Genomic DNA, 25,087 nt, shown 5'->3' with positions numbered 1-25,087 from the left:
GTAAGACTAGCTTATATTTACTTATTCAGAAAGTTCAGAGTTCCTCCCCCCAGAGTATCTTCTATCCAGAAAAAAAAAAGAAAGAGAAGGAAAGCCAAACAAAACAAGACTGCTGGAATCAATTCCTTGACTGAAATATGTACAAAGATGGTTTTCTTCCTCAAGCTGACCGCTAAAGAAATACGGGTACATGTTTCCAGAAACCTGCAGGTTGATACTGCAACTTGAAAACAGAATGTTTATTACAGAACAAAGGGAGAGGAGTTTAGGACTCCTCTCTTTCTGCTCTCACCAAAAGAGAACAAGTAGTTCCACTGCAAAAATGAGACCTGTTCATGTCATTCTCATAAAGCGAAATGATTTCAGAACTGTTTCCAGACAGTCTATGCAGGAGAAAAAAAGACACTATAGTAAGGAGGACCCGGATGTAAACAGGTAGGATGTAAGAAGTCACGCAAGTTGTGCTACCAGGCTGAGGATAATTTATCTCTGCAGATACTTCTTCATCAGAATTATTCCTCTGATAGAGGACCACCTACTTCAAATTAAACAGTGTCTCCATTTGTCAGGACAAGAAACACAGAAAGCAAAATAGAAATTCCTCACCTCTCCTTCAGGAGTGTCAGAAGGGCAGAGCATTCCCCACTGAGATGGCTGTAGCGATCGAGGACCACTCACTTTCCTTGTCTTTTCAAACTGAGAAGAGATCCTGGTCATCATTCCCAGAGCAGATATGTAAGACAAGCGGGACAAGACTTGTGTCACGCCTTGGCGGTCCATCTTGAATCTCTTTAGAGACCAATTTCCCTGTAGAATAAAATTAATGTTAAAAAAAAATTGTGCAGTTTGTCCTTGTCTTGACTTTCTCCAGAGTTTAGACAGAATGATATCTGAGGAGCTTTGCAAAACAAATGCTGCCCGTTTATATTAATCAAATTTCTAACTACCTATCTGCCTACAAACTCCTAGTTATAGCACATCTGTATTAGGTATTAAAGAGAAGCTGAAACAACAGGACTGCTCTTTCAGATGAGAGGATACTTTTGCTATTATACATATTCCATCACACAAATAGTCTTTTTCACCTGTCCATCACAGGTAAATTAATACTCAAATTTAGCTAAATTAAATTATTTTGGTTTTTGTTTTATAGATTTGGTTTTTTTAGTATTTAAGAAAGGAGAAAAGGTCTTTGGAGTGATATAACACTTTCACAATAGATCCCACAAGCTTTCAGTTTTGCCTTTTTCATGATTTGTTACTTTTGCAGGAAACACAGACATTTATGCTAGAGAAGTCTGACATCAAAGCCCTCTGTACTTTTTTGAAGCCTTTTGTTTTGGAATCCAGAGGAAAAAGACTCACTGATGTGTCTTCCCAGGGAAGTGTGTGTGTGTGTCTGTGTGTGTGTGTGTGTGTGTGTCTGTGTGTGTGAGGAGCAGGTCCTCCCAACTTCTGTTTGGATTACATCAAATATGAAATGTAAGATACATGAACATCGCAGAGGTTTTGTGTTTCAGGACTGTCACAGGCACTCTCACTTGTGGTTTTAATCACAACAACAGAGGAGTTCAGAGCATGTTCTAGGACACAAATATGCTTCCATGCAAGATTTAATAAACTCTACTGTGTCGCAGACATCTTTTCATGAAAATCCTTTCCTTAGGATTTTTTTTCTCCTGAGAAGCTGAGAGGCCTCAGGGACAAAATGTAAACAATGGTTATCTGCTGCTGTGGAATGCAACAGGTGGATCTTTGATTGGCCCATCTTGGATGTTTATAATTAATGGCCAATCACAGCACAGCTGTCTTGAAGAGAGTCCGAGACAGCTGCCTTTGTTATGATTCTTGCTGATTCTATTCTTAGCTTAGCTAGCCTTCTGAGAACCTTTTCTTTTATTCTTTTAGTATAGTTTTAATGTAATATATATCATAAAATAATAAATCAAGCCTTCTGAAATATAGAGTCAAATCCTCGTCTCTTCCCTCATCCAAAGACCCCTGTGACCACCATCACACTACTGCGATCTTGAAATTTGGTGTTAAAAGTTTTGCCTTTGTGACATTTACTCCATATCCAGTTCTCAGCACCTGAGTCAGTGGATACAGCAAGTTCCTGTCTGAAATACTATTTACTGCAGGCATCATGTTAATGTTCAGTCCAAAGATAACATTTTCCCAAGGACTTCCTTCTGCTAATTCTTGAACCCTTTTTGGCAAACTCAGCTCACCAATGTTAACAAATAACTTGAAGCTTCCTTGCTGTACTACACCAAAACCCTTTTAGAGAGTGATTTGCTTGGCTTTTTTATTTCCACTTTTAACAGCACAATCCCATTCAGTGATCAACCGAAGAAAACACCATCCATATGAATGGTTTTGTTATTTTGATAGTCTCCAGTCTTCTACTGGAGACTACCAAATAGTTTCAAATTTGTAAAAGCAAGTGGGAAGACATCATGACCAATGGCAAGTCAGTCAAATGAAACCTGTTCATTTGTTCAGCATCTTTGGGAATGGTGCACTCACTGACCATTTCATTCCGTAAAGACTGAGAGTTATGGGAGTGTAAGTGGAAGAATACAATAAATCAGCAGTTTTTCTTCACACTAGAAAGTATTGCATCTGTAGGCTAAATAAGTATGTGGTTTCTCCTCTGCTGCCCAGAAGAGTCTAAAATCAAAAAGGCTGGGGAAAAAGGGGAAGTAAAACTGCTGCCTGAAGACATTATCCAAAATATTCTTTGGGCTTTGGAAGGGACAGAGTGGATCCTTCAAAAGTTGTCCACAAAAAAGAAAATCAAAAGAGGCCAGGGCAGTTGTGAGACCACCCCCACTGAGAACATCCTGTTGAGAACTCTTATGAATGGGAAGTTGCCCCCTCAGTGGCATCAGGTGATTCTTCAGATGCTGATATGTCCATCAGGCTTGTGGCACTACTGCCTGCCCTACCTTCTCTTCTGGGGTTTTCCAGGGTAAGGAGAGGACCTGTAGCAAACATCATTGAGCACCACTGTAAAGCTGATGCAGTAGGGCTATGAATTCTTTTGCATGCTACTGGTGTAATTATGAATCTGCTCAGTTATTTCATGCTCTTTGAGACTATCATTGAAGCATTCTGGTGAGATTGGAGATTGTAATTTCCAAGAATCATTTTTATGGTATTTGCTTAATCTCTTGAATGGTGTGCACTGGGCATTGCTCCTGAGAAATTATTTTTCAATGCTTAAGAGCAGATGGTGTTTAACTGCTTATGTGGCAGTAAAAAAAACGTCCAAAGACACAGGAAGAACAAGACTTTACTGAATATGGGCTGAATACTTGCAGATTTATCTCTGTCAGTCCAAATGGAAAACCTGGCACAAGCTAGAAGAAAGCACTAGCATTTAGAGAAACAAATCTGTCAATTGTTTTGGTTATGTGCACTGTGGAGATTTAACTACATTTGGGGCACTCATAAAATTAAACAGTGATAAGCTTTAACACTGGGATTTGTAAGTTACAGACTGTTGGTGGTTTTGGATGGAATATGTGGAATTAATTTGTTTACAAGAACCAAAGAAAAACCTGTTTCATACTAGGCAGAAAAGTCCTCTCAAGAGCACCAAAGATTAAAAATTAGGTTCCACAATTTTTACCAGCTCCTAAAATACTTATGTCTAACCTAATTTCTCTTAAAAATCATGCATTTCAAAATCTTTTACAAGCTACTAGCTGGATTTCAGGAGCAATCTCACAAATTGCTCTTGCAAATATCTGAGGTGAAAGACAAAGTTAGTAGCTATTATTGTTCTTGTCCACTGGCATGAAGGAAAGTATCTGTTCCAGCAAAAGACAGAAACAGGCTAAAATCCAAGGCAAATATTTAAAGGGTAATTATCAGGATTTTTTAATATTATGGCATGCAGCAGATTTCCCTGTTAAATAGATCAGTACCATTAGCAGAGAAGTACAAACTTCTATGCTGCAAATTTGTTCATTTCATCAACTTCAAAATAAAAAGGCACTGCCCTCAAAGACCTCAAAATTGAGGTTGAGGGGATTTTTTTTTTCCTCCTGCTCATGATGTTTTCCTGCTGTTTTTCAAAAATCTTTTGTACAAATGATGTAACCTGACCCCAGCTAAATCCAGATAATAAAAAACTACATAGTCAAGTAGAATCTAGAAGAGTCAGCTGGATAAATACAACCATGACCACTATTATAAATTTGCCTGCTTCTACCATTCCTTCTCAAAAAGTAAAACATCCATTTGAAATAAAAAATGCTTGATGATTACTGATTCTTCAGTGAATTCCAAACGCCCTGCCCCTGACAGAGTTTTCCAATTTTAATCTATAAAAATCATTAAATAGATCTGCTTTTCAAACCAAAACCAGAAGATTCATCAAAAACAAATGCACACATTTCCATCATTCATTATGGTGGAAAAGCTCTGCATCCTAGAATGAGAACAGAAGTACTTACTGTGGATATAGCATTAACCATGCCATTGGAGATCTGGTCCTGCCGCATGTGCTTCACGACATCAAACTGAGCTGCACGCTGCTTGGGGATCACCTGGTCAGCAATCTTTTTCAGCTCAGAATTAAATTTTTTGAACAAATCTTCAAACAGAAGAGAAAGAAGCTGGAAATACAAAATGGTTAAGGGAAAAATTATACTTCTTCAAGTCTATAAAATGAGGAAAGAGACTACTTGTCAGTTAAAATGTAACTTTTCTGTTTCACAAATGATAGTTTTACCACAAGTTTTTGCCTCGTTACAGTATTAGAGAACTTTCAATAGAAATTAACTAGAATGGTCCAAGTTTATGCACGTATCCCTTTTTGCTTTGCTTCAATCATTCCTTCAAAATATTTTAGCACAGCCATACTTCTCTATGCTATCCTGCTACATTACTGTCCTAAGTTGACTATATGATACTTTTATCCCCAGTTGTCTTGTTCTGTTTATGCTGAATAATAACTTTTGCACCTTTACAACTTGTTCCTAGTGAAGGGGGAAGAGAAGAAGTGTGCAGTTTGTTTTCAGACACTGCACTCACTCCTCCACATTCCTGCTCCTGGACTGTGTTGTCTGTGGATGGACAGACAGCAGGACAGAGCTCTCCTTTGCTTTTAGTTAGTTTACCTAGCTGAGGCAAAGAAGTTCCCTGGACTGTGATTTTTTCCTTTTTCCCTTTTCTTTGGACCTGTTTAAACCTGCTTTGGACTGAACACCCAGAAGAGCACCAGCAGCTGGCACCTGTGGCCCACCGGGCTGGGCCTGGCCTGCAACATTTCCAGCACCCGAGGGACTGATAAGAGCCTGAGTGAGCTGAACTGCAACCTGGGGAGGGGACTTCCTCAGTTTGTCATCTCTTTTGGAGCAGCAAGGGGTTTTATTGTTTAATAAACAGGTTTTTTCCACTTTTCTCCAAGGAGGTATTTTCTCCCGGACCAGTTGGGGGGAGGGGCCGATTGAATCTGCTTTCCTAGAGAAGCCCCTTTGGGGGGGTCTCTCCAAAATTTGCCCTGAACCAGGACAAATACAATCCAGCTGATTTACTTCCTCCCTAAAGTTAGAAACTCTTTTAAAGATTTAATACCCTAAATGTACAACCCTGAATTACAGACAAAATTTGGAGGCAAGACTGGTTTTTACTCTAATCCATATCTCAGGTTTCATAAGCAGCTTCCTTACTCATACAGACTTTTATCCTGCTACTTTTTGCCAATCACAATCTGTGGAAAACTAATTACACCCACAGAGAGTTCACCTGTGGATGGTCAACATCTGTCGCTGTTTTATAGAACTGCTACTATCTGGAAAGTGCAATACTCTTCACATGTCCCTCTTAAAAAAGACAAATCAACAACCCAAAAAGTATACAGTTTAGGCAGTAAAGCTACATATCTCAGCTGAATAGGAAAAAAACCCCAATCAATCAATCTAAAATGAACCCAGCAACAGAACCTTTCAAAAGTGTGGCATTTTAACACAATTATTTCCTGTATATTAATACTTCTTAAACTAGCCATAAAAGGAAAAGGCTACCAAAGTTGTGATCTGACTATTTTTGCTCTCCAATCTGCTTTGTTTCTGCAGTTTGCTCAGCCTCTCCTTGCAACAGCAATAGTTTTCCAAAACATTTAAATCTGCATCTCGTGATACATTTTAAGTGCCCACAACAATTAGCTTTGCAAGCAAGCAGTGTAAACTCTAAAGCCTGGCATTCCTGTCCTAGGACCTGAGTCCACAATAGCTCCAAGTGTCAGAAGAACCAAAAATGCAGCTGCTCTCAGTGCCAGGAATGGTAGTTCACAGTGTACAAAGCACCCAGTGCAGAACAAGCTACGTGTTCATCCATCACAAGCTAGGACATTCTGGAGTAATTTGTACCATACAATTTTTGTATATGCAGAATTAAACTGTATTTTACCTGTCTCCATGAGACATAGTCCCCACCTTTCCTTACTTTCTGGAAACAAGAAAGTAAACCACACTCACTCTTCTCTCCCTAGGATGGGCCACTAGCTTTCATTTCCTTTCCTCTACCTACATGCTCCAGCTAGGCTGACCAAAGCATTTGGCAAATGACAGTGTAAAGCTGGTGACAACACACACAGCATGTTTAACCCCATGACAAAAGTGGAATCCTACTGCCACTCTGGACAGACAGGTTTTTTAGACCTGACCTTGGAATGAGAGGAAGGTGCTGTAGGGCCTCTTTTCCTTCCTGAAGTTTGTAATACCATTAACAGTTGCAAAATGTTACTCTCTCACCCCTGTCACAAGAAATCCAGTCATCCGCAACTCACCTGTGATATCACAGTTAATTTAAATTAGATTTCCACCAGAAATAAAAGCTTTTATGAAGCATCGTATTAGGAAGGATAATACACTGGAGTTACTAAAAATAAGGTTATGAGGGAAGAGTTTCAGAAGTAGGGAAAAAGTAAGAGGAGGAAAGGTGTCATTTTAAGATGGCTGATAGCCTTGTTAAATAGGAACTAAACTCTTGAAATTAACTACAGTAAACATTTGATCTAAACAGGTATGAGCAGGATTGAAACATTTAACTAAACACTTGAAAAAATTACTCAGAATACGTTTTCATATTTGATTTCTTGATCAAAAAACTGCACGAATCTTGCCATTCCATATGTCATGGGGATTGTAAAGCCACACCACCCTTCCTCTTCTATAACTAATAAAGTCAGTTACACCCCAAGTACACCAACTTCTTCCTACTTGGCAGTCTGGAAAGCCTCATACTTTGCTAATTTCACTCACAGACTCTCTAATAGCTCTATCTAGCAAAGAAGAATTTCACAATAACCACATTATTTAGGTCAAGAGCAAGAGATTAAAGAAAAAGGATGGAATGCCACTGATAATATTCAATGGATTTCATAGTTAGTCCGGGGCCTTTCAGCCTTCTTCAGAGAGGAGCACTAAAGAGCAAATTATGTGTAAGGAAAAAAAATACCGACAGCTCACCAATTGATTTTCATTGAAAATCCTAAGAAAAATTAATAAAGAAGTTAAGCTGCTGAAATACAGTTTCAGCAATTAGCTTAATGTCAGAGAATTCTAATTAGGCGTCTTGAGATTGCTATTTAGCATTTAAGCCTTTAGAGTGCCAAATTCTCCCTTTCACACAAACTGGTTGCAAAATTAAAGACATTAGGCAGCCTTAATTATATTATCAGAACAGCTGGGATTAGACAATCTCTGAAGTCAAGGCAGTATTCTTTTGTCACAGGGTAGAAATCCCTTGCTTTCCAGGGTGCCGGATTTTGGTGCTGTTCCATATCTCACACATACAAAGCAAGCTGCATTAGAAACAAAAAAAAAAGAGGACAAAGAACAGAGTAATGCTTAGCAAATAATGAACACATTAAGGGAAGAGAAAAGGTAGGTGAAAAGATTAAGCCTGAAATCGGTAGGCTTTGCTAACACCTCAGCTGGCACCTGGCCTACCGAGCCTCTAGCAGCACACAGACTAAGAGAAAGCTCTGTAAACCAGCTTGGCTAGTGGATACAATTCTGTTATCTAAAGCTAAAGCACATTTCGTACTGTCTTGTCCCATGGGGTGTGAAATTAGCAGCTATTTTTTTCACACATTTTTATAAACACAATGCCATTTATGTCTTTACACTGTTTAGACTGCTGTGTTTTTCTCTTCACATGGGAATCTTTTCTTTTTTTATAATTTATTCAGATTTTAAATCAACAGGATTTTTATTCCAGGAACATGCTGGCAAAAAAAAAAACCAAAACCAAAACCAAAACAAACCACCAACAGCCATTTTATCCACACAAACTTTAGCGAAACACAAATATCTAGAAACTGTCAAAACTCGACTCTATTTAATCTGCAATCCAACAAAATTAGTATTTCACCAAAAAAAATTAGCGGAGGGAAATTAAACCACTCAGCTTGAAACGAGCATTTAAAATACACAAGAGAGAAGGAACTATTCTTAATCAAGTGTTAACACCCTCCCCAACCCCCAACAGGTCTTCTTGATATAGAGAAAACTATGCATTGGCTTTGTTGTGATGATCCTATACATTTAAAACCTTTTCCCACATAATTTAAAACAACTTTGGTTGTTAACATCTGTGTGAGCAGAGGCCTTTTTCTTACAGCTTGTAGAAAATTCTTTACCTGTTCTACTTTCTGCTTCTAGAAGTATTAGGAAAAAACAAACTACTCCTTCGATCCAGTTAAATAAGAACAATCTGATGACAATACAACAAGTAATTTACTGATTACAATCATACTGAACTACAGTGGTTACAGCAGAAACCCAAGAAACACACCACAGTTTAAAATATTTATTCCACTGAAATGCTGCACTAATGGCCATTTACTACTCCTTACACTTTAGAAACATATTCTGCCTCAGCACTGGTGCAAAAATTTGATGAACAGTAAAGACATTAATTTCAAGAAAGAATTTTCTTATCCTAAAAAAGTTTTTTTATTGCATTTGTGCTTTGAATGTGTTCAAGAGTGCCATCTTAGTTTCTTCAGAAAACTAGGAAGCAAAGCATGGGGTTTTTACTCCAAAATAATTGCACTATGTGTGTTCGCATATGGGCATACAGGCCAGGGCAGGGTGGAAAGGAGGAGTAGGAGACAATATGCAAGCAGAAATCTTGAAAAGTGTAATAAAATGAGAATTTCCACTGGATAGGAACAAAAATGAACAAATATTGTTATGTGTGCAGAAACAGAAATCCCAATACAAACGCCATGAGCAGCAGAGATGCAGTTTCTGCAATCCAGAAATCAGTGCATTTTGTGTACTTATCTGAATTTCTGATGCATGATCAATAACCACAGGTGATACCAACTACTAAAACTCCAACTTTCATTAGTACTTAGCACAGCAAAGAAGTCCAATCCTAATATAAACTGTTTAACCAAATAAGCACACATGGTAAGGAAAAATCCATGACACATTAGCTAAGCAGTTCCTTTACCTGACAGGCAAATTCCTCCAGCATTAGGAAAACGCAGTTTGGCCAACAGCTGTGAACTGCCACCCTCTCTGCAAAACAACGATGCCAGACACCTCAAACCATTCCCTCCCATGCAGCCCTTGGATACTGCTTCTGCCTCCCGTGCCAAAATTCTTCAAGCAGAGAACTCCACAAAATCCACTTCCATTAGCTGCACAAGTTAACTTTGAATATTTTGTTAATTCATGCCACCCTAGAGGCCAGAGAGGCAGCTGACAACAAATGAGCAATCTTATGGGCACCGAATTACAGGAGGCTTCAGTGGCTGTTCTCTGAGCTGGTACACAAGCTGGGTTCTCCACAATGGGACAGCCTGGACATGACATGCAGGCACCTCCTTTGTCCCAGTTTATTCCCTTACCCAGCAGCTTAAGAGAGGAACACTGGGGAATGGTTCTTACTGCTGCCTTCTCGACACTAGCAGTGTTATGCCAAAACTAGGACTGATGCTCTATTTGCACTGCTCTGGCCTTTCATCTGGTATAAAGAGGCAATACAAAAGTGAAGATACAATGTATTAGCCTCAATCATGAAAGCAGATCTATGACTCAACACAGAAAAGCCAACAAAAATAAAATGAGAGGGAAAACACTTCCGTTGAGAAGACAGGATACTCTTTATTCCTTATTCTGCATCTTTTAAGAGGAGACAGTAACAAAACCCTGAAACACTTGGCTCTGAAGAAAAAACTCACCTGCCCTGCCAGCTCCAAACGTTTATTTCCATAATAGTCTCTGTCATCTACTTTATTTTCTCCTTGAGCCAAAATTACTCTGCGTACCATCACTGCTGTATATATGCACTTGGCACGAAAATTGAATTCCTTCACCTGAAAAAAAAATAAACAAAACAAAAACATATCAATGCTTCAGGATCAGCTCCTTAGTTCTTATGTTCTTATTCAGACAAATGCATCCATTTAAATCACTGGTAATCCGGGCTGACTGAGTTAAAAAAGGGATTTCAGCGCTTTACTTTCTTTAAAAATGCAAAAAATAAATGTTAGTGATTTTGAAACAGATAGCAAATGAAAGTAAATCAGAATAAAGATATAGGACATGAAAGATGAAAGTCCTGAATTCACACTTTGATACTGTCTGGCTATGTAGAAAAAAGTGCATAGTTTGATTAGTTCAATGGTACAGCATTTCACAAAGATTTCTTTTGACTCAATACAAGTTTTCCCCTTTATTTTGAGGATGATTTACTTTATCTCAGCTACAAAGCCATCAAAGACATTTTTCCCTGCCAACAAAGCTTACACCATAAATAACCACACAAGCTTGCTCCTGTTTTAAAAACTCCCAGAGTGTTACATACGAGCACATGGGTCAGAATGGTTGATGCCAGCAGCTCTCGGGCTTCTTCCATCTTTGTCTTCTTTGGGCCTCCCCACATCCTTTGCCTTCGTACTTTGTTTCCAATGTACTTCAAGGCCTGTGAAGTGACGAATCAACCTCAGTTAATATCAGAACTGCAACCTATATAAACACACACACACGTCATGTGTGTATTCCTCAAACAGTGCAATCTCACTACCAATGGATGATAAAAATAGTAACATCAAACAAACTGCAAAATTACAAAGATGTAAATGATACTAATTTACAACCAAAACTTAACTAACAAAAAAATTCCTGAAAATTGACACAATTGACTATGCATGCAATGTGTTTGTCACAGGTTGGTAACATTTGGAATGGAAAGTGGAAATTCATGATTACTATGATACTAAAAGAAAGGATATGGCAGAGATGTAGAAAAAAGGATTCTATAAATACCAAAGATATCCAGTTTATTTAATTAGACTTTTCACCTTCAGTTCTTTTGTTTACTTGCTAAATTTCATTCAGATATTAAACCATTTATCCTCACTGTTTAATATTACCAAAGGCTACTGTATAGCATTCATGTCTGTCTCCAGGAGTGCCTTGCATTGAATTCTTACTCTCCTACCAGCTGTCAATCAATCTGCAGAGTTCCTAGTTAGATGAGTCAAGAAGCTATCCAAGCCCACACAGGAAGTTTCTGCCTGGAAGTCATGAAGCTATGTGAGAGTCACCCTCTCCACTAAATGACAGATTAGTCTTTCCATGTTACACTCTTCCACAAAGAGCTATCTCTCTATTAACTTCATTTGACATTTCTTGCACAGAATAACTTCTGTATTTCTGTTTTTCTAACTTTCTGAATACTTCACACTCCTCTGTGTTGCTCCAGCTCACTTACTCATCTGACTCTGAACTAGGAGCTCTTCAAGCTAACTGGAACCCTCAAAAGCCCCCAAAGATGAAAACCAGAAAGATGTTCACTTTAAAACACTAAACATCACACATGGAATGGTTTGACAAAGTTTACAATGAAATAGCAGAAATAAGATTAATCTCCAAAAGCTTCTTCTAGCAGATTAATATATATACCCATTTCCCCGCAGCAAAATGGCCCATGTTCTGGCTAACTAAAAAAGGTGCATGAGCTAAAAGAATTCTGCTGAGTCTTCAGCAGGACAGAGGGTAGCTGTTACGTAGGCTTCATACAGGAGACTAAAACAGAAGAACATCTACTCATGATTAAATGGTCATAGCCACATCAACAGGGTTTCAGCAAAATGGGGCATGCAATTCCCTTTTAAAAAATGTCTTCAACAAACCCCCCCTAATTTTATGGACATTGCTACTTTTTATATACAGGGTTATGCCATTAAAACACAACCTTGGGCTTCTGAAAACAAAGCATTGCTTGACTTTGATTTTTTTCTTCTCCAGTTAGGTTATGAGAGTCAAGTCTCACGTTTGGCAAGTCCTGGCCCTTTAAAAAGCCTCAGCTTGAAAGAAACCCCCAAAACAAATCTTAAAACAGAAAGTCTATGTCCATTGCTGACACAGCAAAGTGGTCAATACCCACTGTCTTGATTTTTATGGTCTCTGGCCATGTGAAAAGACACACCTGCATCTGTGTAAAAATCTGAGCTTTTTGGCATTCTTCCAGACTAGGAGCAAATGCAGCCATCACATGTTCCTCTGTGCCAATCATCTGTACAATCTCCTGGTCACTCTCAACACCCATGGCCTAGGAAAAGATGAAAAGGCAGAAATAACACAGGCTTTATGTTAACTCACTGACATTTGCTTATGCTAATTTGGTATTGTTTGCCTGTATTACTACTAAGCAAGAGCTAGTTCTTCTCTAAGAAACTGTGCCATCTGGCACTGGCAGCACATATTCCAGCTATGGAAGAACGTTAAATGGAAATCTTGATAAGCAGCAGGAACACACACACTTTTTGGAGAGCCTATTTGGGGTTTTCTTTCTTTTCTTCACTGACAGGAGTTAAATTCTGTTGTTTTTTTCTTAAGGAAAAAAAATACTGAGCATAAACAAACCAAAGTGTTTAACAATGAAAGCCAAGTCAGAATCTACAATAAAGAAAGGAAGGCGAAATTTCTTAAACGAGTACTCACAGTCTCTTACCACAAGCAATTTTGCAAACTCTGCTGACTGTGATGTAGCTCATCATATTCGAGAAATGGTTACACTTTACCCCCTTTGCAACTACCTGGATTTAGAAGATGACTTCACTACACAATTCCACTTGAAAGACGTTCTATTATTTCACTGGTCCATGGACACCTTGTTAGACTTTATACCGCGGAAAAAGCTTAATAAACTAAGAAAGCGCTTAACAGGTTTAGAAAAATCTCTCTATCAGTAAGTGTTTCAAGGTGGCAGCCAGCAGTGAAGGATTTTGTGGATTCCAGATGGTGCTAAAACTCCCCTCCTTCACACATTTGCCTGGAGCTCAGCCATATCAAGAAATGATAATAATCTCACTAAACCTCAAGAAATGAAAATAATCTCACTAAACCTCTTCTGGCTGACTTAGAATATATTTCTCAGAACTTGTGAGGAAGTTACGTTCGCATTCACATTATTCTCCAAAGTGCCTGCCACAAAGACCATTGTAAATAACGGCCTATGTAGACTCTAGTATTCTGGTTCTCATTAAAAACTGGCAGAACCCCAAAACCTCACATTTTCCTCAAAAATGCAGAAATACCTTCCTTTCTTATTGCCTTCCTGGAGTGTCACTTTGCTTAACACCTAGCTAACACTGTTCCCTTGCAAAACTGTTGCGCTAATTGTGAAGTATTCAGCATTTTTTCTTTCATTTCCTTATTTTTGAACAAAAAAGTGGTTGAAGTGGTTGAATTTCTTTAAATTCAAACACTGTCTTTTCACCTTGTGGTTTATTAGAAATTAAAAGTGCTGCAGAAGTATCACACACCCAGAACAGTGTGAGGACTCTCCTCCTTTAATGCAAAGCCCAGATCACAATTCCATGATCTCAGACAGACTTGAGTGCCAACTCAAGATACAGTTACTTCACCAGGTATGAGTGTTTCATCTTAGTTTGATCCCATTAAGTAGTTACCCCTCTGATCTCAAGGCTCTTTTCAGAACTAGAAGTTGGCTGTGTGATATTATTCTGGTTGAGATCTCTGTTTTTCAAATATTATTACACTTCCTCGCCCTTTTAAATAAGGTCACATAGTAGTTGAAAAATCTCAGCAGAGATGTTCACAAAATTCCCTCCTCACCAGACTCAAAAGATAAGTCTACAAAAGCATGAAAGCTTCACAACAGTAAGGTTCCATGTGTCTCGAATTTAACAGCTAACCAGTGAACTAGTTTAGGAACAACAACTAGATTAATACAATTATTGCACTTAGTCTAGAAATTTTTAGAAGAACAAAATTTTTGTGCTATTCTAGGGACGTATAATACAAATACATTTATATAAAGCATACCAACTGCAAGCTGGTATCAACCTATTTCTGTCCATCAGGTTAATTCTAGGATGGCAACCAAATCTTAATTGTCATATAAAATCTGGGGGGGAAAAAGTCAATCTGAATTGTTATTATGTTTTTTCATCTATTAAAAACTGATAGCCATAGTAAATTAAAGAGGGTTGATCATTTCTTCTGCCTTGATGAATTCTCTAATCAAGTGTTACAGCAAAAAGATGAGAGTAAGACAGATCTTCATGCCTGTATAGATTTTCTAGCTGGAGTTTGTAGCAGCAAAATCATCTGAGAATTCTAAATTTCTGAGGGGAAAGGCTAGGATCTGTCAGCAAAGAACATATGTTGCATTGTTAAATATGTGCAAATTGAATGAAACGAATTTATGAGTAATGACTAAAACGCAGGCAAATGACTGAAAAAGATGTGCGAATACAACAGCCTAAAAATAAACCTGTTTATTCTCCTTTATACTTTCAACTATCCTGAGAAGAGTTGTATACACAAAACCACCTACATGCAACACTTAAAGGACAAGCAGCAGGCCCATGCTGCCATCAGACAGATTTGTAATCTTAACACTTTGGTTTTCAGTAAATTTGGCCCTGAGGTTACCCTTCCGAGAAAAAACAAACAAACAACTAAAAAACCAAACCAATACAAGAGAAGTACTCCAGAATTAGCCTGTAACATCATGAGGACAGTAACAAAATATTCCTTGGTTGTCGCTGGTGTTACAGAAACACCGAGGACATGCAATATAAGAATGGGCCCCTACGCTTAAAACACTCGTGGTCCTGGGACAAAGCTGAGGGAAAGTGAATTAACATAGAAGAAAAGCAGTAGACAAGATGTCTTGTTTCTTTTTGATTGGGAGGCAATGTCACAAAGGGATAATTTTACAGGGGAGGGGGGAAGGAGACGTTGTAAAAGCATAATTTAGCAGTGGCAGTGAAAGGATGAGGAAGGAGACAGGAGCAGGCTGCTGAAGACCACAGCTGAAGGCTAGCAGTCAACGTACATAAAACAGACAAGGCAAAGCAAGCATTCAGAATACTCAGATCATCCTGCGTTCAAGTGGGAGAAAGTGATCCAAGTGGGCCCAACTCCCTCCTAGGACTGGGGAGCTTCCCTCTGCCCAAATGTGTGTGTGTCCACCTTTGTGTGTGCACACACACAGGTACAGATGAGAGTGTGAGCCCAGCTCTTCCTCCCCCAGCTCATGTCTTAATGATGATGTCTAGGCGTTTCCATAGCACTTCCCTAGAATGTAGTTCTGCACTCCATCAGGCTAAATTACAGCACAGAGACAGGCAGATGACTGGATTAAAAAGATGTCAGGGAAATTCAAGGTTGACATCACAGACAGAATTGGTCTGGAGCTTTCATAATTCAAAAGATACAAACTATGAAACAACAGCCATGGGAACCCATAATCCTGCAGATCCAGTCAGACCACCACCCAGCTGTTCCTTTACAGCTGCACCTTATAACAGCTCCAAGGCTAAAGCCGGTTTGTAAAAACAAAACTCAACTTGCTGTTCAAATCTTTTGCTGCAGGTCCTAGAGCAGTTTCTTACAGCTCCCAGATAAACTAAAGATATCATCTAGTGATTCAGGTCATAAAATTCAAGTCTTAAGTCCCTGTAGGTTATTTATAATCCTCTTCCTTCCTAACCAGTTTGGCTACAGCATGCAACCTTCACTTACTTCAGCTGCCAGGGTTCACTCAAACCTACCAAATTAAGATCACAAACTCAAAAGAAAAATAGCCCCTATCTTTGAGCAGCTCTAACTCCCTACAGTGTAGGGAGTTTCCTGCAAAAGCAGCAGCACCATCTTACCTCCAACTCGAATGATTTTCAGGATAGAAACACCCTTACATATCACACAAATATTCCACATCTCCTCATGCTCACTGCTATGTGAAACTGTCAAAGTCCCCCAGGTAAAGCATGTGTACCTCCTAGACCGACATATTCAAAAGAGCACTGTGCACAGTTCACACAGCCCTATGAGATGTGGACAACTGACAAAGCTAAAACAAAGGTCTCTTGGTGTTGCAAAGCAGCTCGAGATACCCTAAATACCCCTGTGGTCGCATACACATATTAACTAATGAAGAAGTGTCACAAAGTAAGCAGGAAGCAAATTAGCTGTGTTTATTTCCCATTACAAGGCAGCTAACAGACCTTTAAAAACTGCAACAGATACATACTTAAAGGGGCAAAATTGTCTGCTTTATGTCACTACTTCAAAAGTAAAGTTGCATTTCCACATACAGGGACTGCACAAATGCTTCTGTCATATATAAGAAGAAAGGTTAGGGAAAACTGTTTAAGCTAGCACAGCTACAAAGCTCTAACTCCCCCACATCTAAAGAGCAGATACCCCAAATTTGCCCTAGAATAGTGCCAGGCACGTGCCTTTTGTAGCCAATGAAATTTCAGTTAGTTGTGGTCAATGTGCTAAATTTCACAAAACCACAACTTACATGTGTTGGGCACAATTGGCTGTAAAACGTCTGAGCACGCCCATCCCCAAGATCCCTACAGGTCTGGATGGCAGGAAAAAAAAAAGCAACAGGACAAGGTCATTCTGGCTTGCAGTTATGGAGGAGGATGAATTGAATGCAGATGCCTCCTTTAGGGTGACCCCACACAATCCAGTCCCTATCTATCCAGATCAAGGGACCTTTAGATCTACTCTGTTTCCACGGCTCCCCACAGCCCAAGTACCTGGGTTTCATTCCTCACTAAAAGCAAGGTTGAGAACACTGTGTTCAGGTCTTCCCCTAGCATGCAGCTCTGTCCATGACTTCATACCTGAAACACAAGGATGACCTTAGATTCTAGTCTAGGGAGCTCTAAGAACTTTAGGCCTCAGTTCTGTCAGTTGGTAGTGTTTGTAATGTTTTCTATTTCCCAGTCCTTGCTTTTGACAAAGATGTCTAGTGGATATACTAGTATACCTCCACCTTGCAGTAGCTTTAAATGCACATTGAATTATAGATCTGGAATATTTGCTTTCTCTTCTGATTTTCTGCACCTGATCTACTTCTTAAGTCACATACAGAACGTCAGGTCAATTAAAGCTATAGGACTAGAAAGACAATCAAAAATTGCTCACTGTCTCTCAGACAGTCCCTGACAAACTGTCCCCTCTAGCTGGCCAATGCACTGAATGGCAACCAATTACTATTTGTTTTCTTAGTCAAAACACAGAGGTCTGTGGAACTTGGCTGGTTTGGGAGGAAATGCAGAGCAATAGATTTTTGCCACTGCTTTCTCATTTCAGTTTTTAATTAGAAATTAAACATGTAGCTGTTTCAGTACAAGTTAAGGATTCAAATACAGTCATAACTTCAGACCTTAGATTGTCTATATAGCTTAATTTTGTCCTTTGCAGATGTGGATCTCTACATCACAAACAGAACAGCTACTAGTAACAAGGAAGACACATGCTTCATGCCCAAGGCTTGGGTGTTGGCATAAAGGAATTATTCTCCTTGTTTTTCCAACAAATATCCAGTGTATGATACTGCCATGTGAGAGAGCAGAAGTTAGACAGGCATCCCTAAGTTTGGGATTCTCTAGGCTAAGGGCTATTGCATTTGTAATCTTGCTTATAATAGTTAAATAGAATGAAGCAATAGCACATTACAGCAATGCCCAAGAAAGGAAAATTGGAGACTGGTGACCGCTTTCATTTCCAGCTGGAGACTCACCAGAAGTAGACAGAAGATCCCTGAATTTCATGGCATTAAAGGAAGGGTAAAAAAGATGACCACTCATGAGAACTGCTGGAATGGAACGTTCAGAATAGTTAAAGTGGGTGTAGCTAATTGGACACTGTATTAAATCAATATAAATAACTGAAAAGCAGTACAGCCAAGAGCTTATAACAACTGTAACCCCTTATTCAATTAATAAATGAAAAATTAAGGAATATTATCTAAAATATAAAAGATACTTATGAAGAGGGTGATAATTACAGCAAGCATTGTCAGAAGGTAATAAAATAGTCAGTACAATTTTGCTTAGATAAACAAGCCAACAACCATCTCCTCAGACAACAACCCACAGCAGTTACTCTATGTGAGCAGGTATTTATCTGTACCAGCACAGGGTGACAAAATGTGATAGAAGTCTATAAGGTAAGGTGGAATCAGCAGTTTGGTATTGGAGTAGATGGATTAAGAGCCACATTAACACTTTCCTGCAACACAAGAATTGTGAACTTAATTCTGGTACTTTTATGTACATTTCTGTCCATAAATACCTTCTCAAACTCCTTTAATCCCGGTCACTAAAAACAGATTATCTCCTCTCTTATTTGAAGAGATTTGCTTAATCAGAGGTAACAGCCATTTACTTCTCAAGTCTAAACCCAATGATTAAACTATTTGCTACTACCAAGGCACACCAATCACTGTGGTAATTCAGACAAACCCGTAAATAATAACTGCACTGCAGGCACGACCAGCTCGGACGCTGCAACCTCATGCTGCCCCCTCCTGGCACATAATTTCCTGTGACCACCTCTCCGAATCTTCTGGGCTGTAACCCACTACAGAGAACACAAAAAGAGAGTTTTGCCTCCAACCAGAGACTTTTTTGTGCTTTCAAGAACGCAGCCCAATTTCCTCCTGCACACGCAACGTACCAGGCTGTAAGCCTACAGGCAGCAGCAAAGTAGGACGGGACAGGAAGGCGCTCCAGCTGCTCGGAGGCTCTCAGCCTAAGGCCTGCCCATGCCCTACTGCCTTCTCCAGCAGCTGGACAGACCACATCCACCCACCACCTCTCCCAGTCGTAGTCCATGCATTTGATTCCACAGACAGAAAACCAGAAACAGCGACGCTTAGCACAACTTGCAACACAGCTCATAACAAACCAGAATGCTTCTTACCTGTAGCAACAGAGGCACCTCACAAGGCAGAGTAAGGAGGTGGCAGGTATTTGTCTTGGCTCAGCAATGTTCTCCTTGCAAAAAAATACAGCACTTATTCTCCTTTTTGCTGTACAATAAAGATTACTTCCCAGGGGAAAAAACCACGCCGTTTCTAAGCCCTGCCAAGTCCTTCTGTACATATTAACCTGAGAGCTGCCATCAATCTTCATTCTTGAGCTACAGCACAGCATTTTTCCCCTTTTATTTCTTCCAAACAAACAACTGTGTTACCTTAAATATGATAGCAATGGGAATATCTTCTGACAGAGTGTTGTGCCTCAGGTAAAATCTTCCTTGTTTCACAACCATATTTGTTCTGCTCTTCTTCTCATGAGTGGAACTGAAGTTAAAATAAAAATAATATTATGTCCAACAGAGTGTTTGCACTGACTCCTAAAATCTTTTGTATAGAACTTAGCAAGCTTGAACAATCTTTCAGCTGAATTAATCCCACTTTTTCCTCTTTTAAAAATTACATCAAACCAGTCAGAGATCAGCCTGTAACTTCAAGGGTATTATCACCTGTGCTGGGGACAATTTGGAATGTTTGCCTTAATCAAGTAGAAGTCTGTACTTTTCAAAATGATCTTTACATGCTTTGCTAATCAGTTTTGATGTAACCAGCAAGGTCAAACTGAACAAGTACTGCAGCAACAGTGGTAATGATGTAACAGCACTTGGTGCCCCATTAACCTCATCCAGACTTACTGAGAGACAGCAGAGTATCTGGGAGAGGTGGGAGGCCTCTGGAGTAGAAAAAACAGCTCTCACACTGATTAGAGACAAGCACAATAGAATAGACCAGAATGCAGCTTAAATAAGAAAAAACAATGAACCAAAGGCCGAATAAAATAGAAACAAAACTTGATCAAGGAGGAAAGGCCAAATTTAGACTACTTTGCCATTTTCAGTAATTTGTGTTGTACAAAAATATTTGTTTCCTCCTCAGCTGCCCTTGCCTTTAGAAGTTTTTATGCCAATTTTATGTAGAGAGGCAGACAAAAGGTTACATCCAATTTCCACTGCAGTAACTTCATGTTGCTTGCTGCAAACTGAGACCAAACACCATCAATTACAAAGTGCGCTTTGTTACAGTAAAAATTAGAATTTGCTTTTCCTAATCTGAGATGAATCCTGAAACACATGAACAACTCTCATTGTTTTCTGTAGGAATACTATACTGTTTAGGGACTGAAGTTGTAGCATACAAAATGACAGTAGCAAGACAGGAGCATTGAATATCTACAGTTTTTTTCTGGTTCAACTATACTAGGAAGAAACCTCCACAGCTATTTCAACTACAACAAAGAAGTTCTAAAGCTTTGGGTTAATCTCCTTTATGTAATGGTAGGAATTTACCATACCTGGTAACAGAAGCGCCAACTGTGCCTTTTCTATCAGCTTCAACAATGATTCTGTTTTTGGATAACTGCTCTTGAATAAGAATGACTTTCTCTACACCTTTAACAATGAAATAGCCACCTAGTTAACAGAAAAAAAATATTTTGCATGTCAGTACCATTGCACCATACTTGCCTCCTCCAATATGCCTTTAAACATAAATTATTAGAAAGAAAACCGTAAGTACACAATGGGAGAGTAAATTCTCCCTTAAAAGAATGAGTAATGAACAAACTTGACAGATAAAAACCAAAGAAGTTGTTTGGTTTTTAACCAAACCCTCCAACTCCTCTCTAGATAACAAATAATACTGTGTGACACTTTATTCTTGCTTTAAAAAAAGGCAATGACAAAGGAGAGTTTCCACTCTGGAGGACATCATACTCCTATCTTTCCTAATCTGTTTAATTTTCAGTGAATGAATTCCATCTTTTTCGCCCCATAGCACATCACTGTAGAACACTATACACAAAATTCAAAATAAAATACTCAAAATTTTGGTGTGTTGCTTTTTGGGGTTGAAAACTTTGTCTGCAAATACCAACTATTCATGTTCTCAACCAAAACCCTGACAATTTCTTTTAGTCGCAAGCAGACACTTGAGAAATTTCCACAAAGACTTCATGATGGCAGGAAACATACCAAAGGGGTATTTCTTTGCTGAAAAAGATTTAAAACTCAAAGCACAGATGGGGAAAAAAAAGAACATGAGTGAAAATATACCTGGATCTAATGGACACTCATTTAGTTTGGCAAATTCTGCTGGAGTTTTCCCAGTAAGTACACAATTGGAGCTACGCAGCATTATAGGCATTCTGCAAGAAAACCAGTTACAATTTTACTTCAGACTCAGACAGAAAAATATGAATAGTCAAATTCAGAACAAAAACCAGGCTGAACAAACTGGAGATACACATTTAAGGTAATCAGAACTCATACATGCTGTAACCAATAGGTTTTCATTTAAAACCTTATTTCATTGAACATGTAATTGAAAAGAGACCTGAAACTGGACACCTGCAAGCAGAAAACACAGACTTCCTATTTAATTGTTATGCAGCTCCTCAGGCATTGTGACAAGCAGGGTCACCGAGGCCAATGACAATTAGTGCAAAGACTCCTGGCGCCCAAAACAGTCTGCAGAGAAGAACACACCACTGCAGATCCACTGTTACCAGTTTTTATAAGATAAAGTTAGTTCATAGCTAATTTCCTACACAGGAATGACACCTTCTGGCTGCAGAGAGATAGTGCTTCTAATTCATAAGCATGAAGTTTCCCCAGTAGTAACTCTGATTTCCCTGGGGTCCTGGCAGTGAAGCCTGCAAGCAAGCATTTTGTGAAGCAACATGTGGTGGAGAGAGATTCCAAGAAATTTTAAGAAATTCAATGCTTAGGGAAGTAAATATAAGAGAAACTAAAGATTCACAGACTGCATATAAGGCAAAACCTCTTCACCATGAGGGCAGTCAAACAGCGCAAAAGCTGCAAAGGGAAGTTGGGCAGTCTGCATTCATGGAGGTCTTCAGGACCTGACAGGATGAAGTACTGACAAAAATTATTCCTGAGTTCTACTACACAATTATTTTCAACCTCCGAAATTTTTCATTCAAATTTACTTCAATGAAAAGCAAGATTCAGCTACACTTCTTGTATTCAAATCTCATAAATTATTTTAAATCTTTGGTGTTTTCATATTCTTATATCTTAAAAGTAAACTGATGAACTCAAATTCTGTACTTCTGCAGAGGAAAAAAAGGCAATCTTGTCACTATATTTCACTGAGAAAGTGCTTCCTAGAGATAAGAAGCATCATATAACAAGCAAAATCTATCACACACAATTTAAGCTTAATGCATTCGCTGTTTATATCAGAAATCGGAAGCAGCTGGCATAAGGTAAAATGGAATATTTAAATGCCATTACTGAAAACTCCAGTGAAACATCTGTCCCAGTCCAAACTGCATGTCAAACAAGAGCACTGGCCGAAGGAAACAAGTATAATCCTAGGGACAGATGAGCAAAATTATTTCCCATGGAAATAATGACTAGATATTAACAGTTTTTAACAGCAAAAAGCTTTTTTTGCATGTAAGCCCTTAAAGCCAGTTTAGTAACATAACTTAAGCAATTTTAAATGAAAGCTTAACTTGTGCAACAGAACTAATGCTTGCTTTACTGTTTTATCATCCACCTTCCACAGAGGCTAGTCTACATACTATGTATGAAAGACTGAGTAATTTGGCTACAAAGCAAACATGTCTCATTTCATTTCACAATAATGCAGCTTGCAGCTCCAGACATGCATTTTCCTCTGTGGTTTTATATCAACAGTATTAGAGGCAACATTCATCCTTATATCCATCCTTCTCAGGAAAGAGACATTATCAGAAGTTTTTGCAAAACAAGATCTTAGACCCAAAAAATCCTGTACAGCTGTTTATGGAGATTTGCCTGCTCACTGTTTCTTTTAACAAGGAAGCAAGGTTGGCCTACATCTGTTTTGCAGTAAAAACACTTCCCAGAATGGCACCAAATGAAAACTGATAGCAGCAGCTCAGTACATGGTGTCTCACCTGCCAATGGGTAACGCAGTGCGGATGATCCGCTGGCTGCCTCGGGTGTATTCAATATCCACGGTAATCGGTGCGGAATAGGTCATGTCTCTGAGGCGGCACTGAAAGGACAAAAGCCACGCAACAGGTCAGGTGCTGACTTCAAGCTCAAGAATCTCTTAAAACAGCCTGTATTTGCTCTGTCCTGTAAATCCTCACAAAGAAATCAAGCAAAACAAAGCTTCAGCAAGATCTTCATAATACCTGAAAAATATTTGACAAACTCTCTGTTTTGTTTTTGTTTAAAACAAAATCCAAGAAAATCCAAATACAATTGCTCTGATTTTCAAAAGCAGCTCTGTGCTTTCAGAAAACAGCACTGCACAGCTTGACTTCTAAACTCTCTAATTAAACAGGTCTAATTAAACAACAGGTCTAATCAGCAGAGCTGGCAGAAAGACCACAGTGTGTCTGAGCAGTGCTCAGCTCAGGGACATTTCTGTATGGGGACTCCCAACACCTGAAGACTTGTGTTGCCATATAAAGTCTGACAAAATGGAAAGGCACAAGATTGAGAGAGACACAATTACCTTATTACCAGAATGAGCAAACCTCATCAAATGGTACCGTTCCTAATGATGACTTACAGAAGGCTCACTACAGAATCACTTCCTACAAAGATTCCCAGAATTTGCAGGAATCTGCAAATTCCCTGGAGACCAAGAGAAGCAGAATAAACATATCTAGGGCATTAGATACCTCAAGGCTCAATCATTTCTAATTCAATCTTTCTGGTCTGCTCTCCCCAGCCTCACCGTAAGATGTTGCCAGCCCTTAAGGTATTGTGTCTCTTCAAGCAAGACAGGCCTTACTGCATCTGCTGAACACAACAGAGCAAGGCACAGCAGGTCATTCGTGACCTCACTGAGTACACTTTACCTTTCAGCTCCAGGATGACATGTTTAGCAGTAGTCAGACTTGCACATCTATACTTCTGCAGTCTTTCAGTGTATTGATTATGTACTAATAAAAGGCAATTAAGATCATGCTGTTTATTGAAGATGCAGCTCTATGGAAAAATACGCCTCAAGAATCATCACAAACTGGATGCTTCTCTCCACAGTACACAGTAAACCTCTTCTCCAGTAATAAAATACTAAAATATCCCAGCAGCTTTCAAGCCGTGCCTTGCAGGAAACTAGGTGCCATTCTGCTCCCAGCAATTACATCCAATCTAAAAGTAACTAAGAACATTTCCATATTCTAATTACTTTAAATTCATCTGTATGAATAGTTCATGAAACTCCCATAAGGACTGGGGGAAAAAGACAGTCTCTAGTACTGCTTGGGGAAAAAATGCCTTGGGATTCTCTATGTGGGCTTTTTTAACACAGGAGACATATAAAATACAAATTACAGTGTAATATTCCAGCATATGTATTTTTGTATCACCTTCCTTAAGGTAATGTCTTACTATAGACACCTGAAAGTAAAAGACAAGCATGACTTGCTACATACTCAGACCCTCATGAAAATCTAATGATTTTAGGTGGTTTGGGGAAGGAATTTTATGAGCTTTCAACAGTGAAATACAACAGCAGACTCCTAACTGTCTAATATTTTTTTTTTAGGCACCCAGGCTTGACCTGAGCAGCATCCTATTTAAGAAAACAACTGTGGCCTCCGTTTGTGTACAGCACACTGAAAATAAAGAGAAATTATGCACTAGCACTAAGCATCAGTGAGCATACATGAGATACAAGAGTATCTCGTTCTAAACTCAAGGTCAGTATGCTCTATAAGCATTTATTTTGCCTTCTTCTGTATGTACAGTCACTTTAGCTATACAGTAAG

At 39.0% G+C, this 25,087-nt stretch overlaps 1 protein-coding gene across 1 annotated transcript in view; it reads right to left on the bottom strand.

Annotated features, from left to right (window-relative positions):
- POLR3B (RNA polymerase III subunit B) overlaps nucleotides 1-25,087 on the bottom strand; it is a 72,402-nt gene that overhangs the window by 43,089 nt on the left and 4,226 nt on the right. Inside the window, exons 6-14 of the mRNA XM_030959647.1 lie at nucleotides 23,255-23,355; nucleotides 21,402-21,493; nucleotides 20,642-20,759; nucleotides 19,509-19,617; nucleotides 12,466-12,588; nucleotides 10,840-10,956; nucleotides 10,214-10,348; nucleotides 4,467-4,628; nucleotides 607-807 (exon numbers count right to left, since the gene is read on the bottom strand). Coding sequence (XP_030815507.1) covers nucleotides 607-807; nucleotides 4,467-4,628; nucleotides 10,214-10,348; nucleotides 10,840-10,956; nucleotides 12,466-12,588; nucleotides 19,509-19,617; nucleotides 20,642-20,759; nucleotides 21,402-21,493; nucleotides 23,255-23,355 — 1,158 coding nt within the window. The remainder of the gene's footprint in view (nucleotides 1-606; nucleotides 808-4,466; nucleotides 4,629-10,213; nucleotides 10,349-10,839; nucleotides 10,957-12,465; nucleotides 12,589-19,508; nucleotides 19,618-20,641; nucleotides 20,760-21,401; nucleotides 21,494-23,254; nucleotides 23,356-25,087) is intronic.

This window comes from Camarhynchus parvulus, chromosome 1A (assembly GCF_901933205.1).
Source record: "Camarhynchus parvulus chromosome 1A, STF_HiC, whole genome shotgun sequence".
Lineage (NCBI taxonomy): Eukaryota > Metazoa > Chordata > Aves > Passeriformes > Thraupidae > Camarhynchus > Camarhynchus parvulus.
Note: the sequence above shows the minus strand (reverse complement) of the source record. Positions and strands in the feature narration are given on the sequence as shown.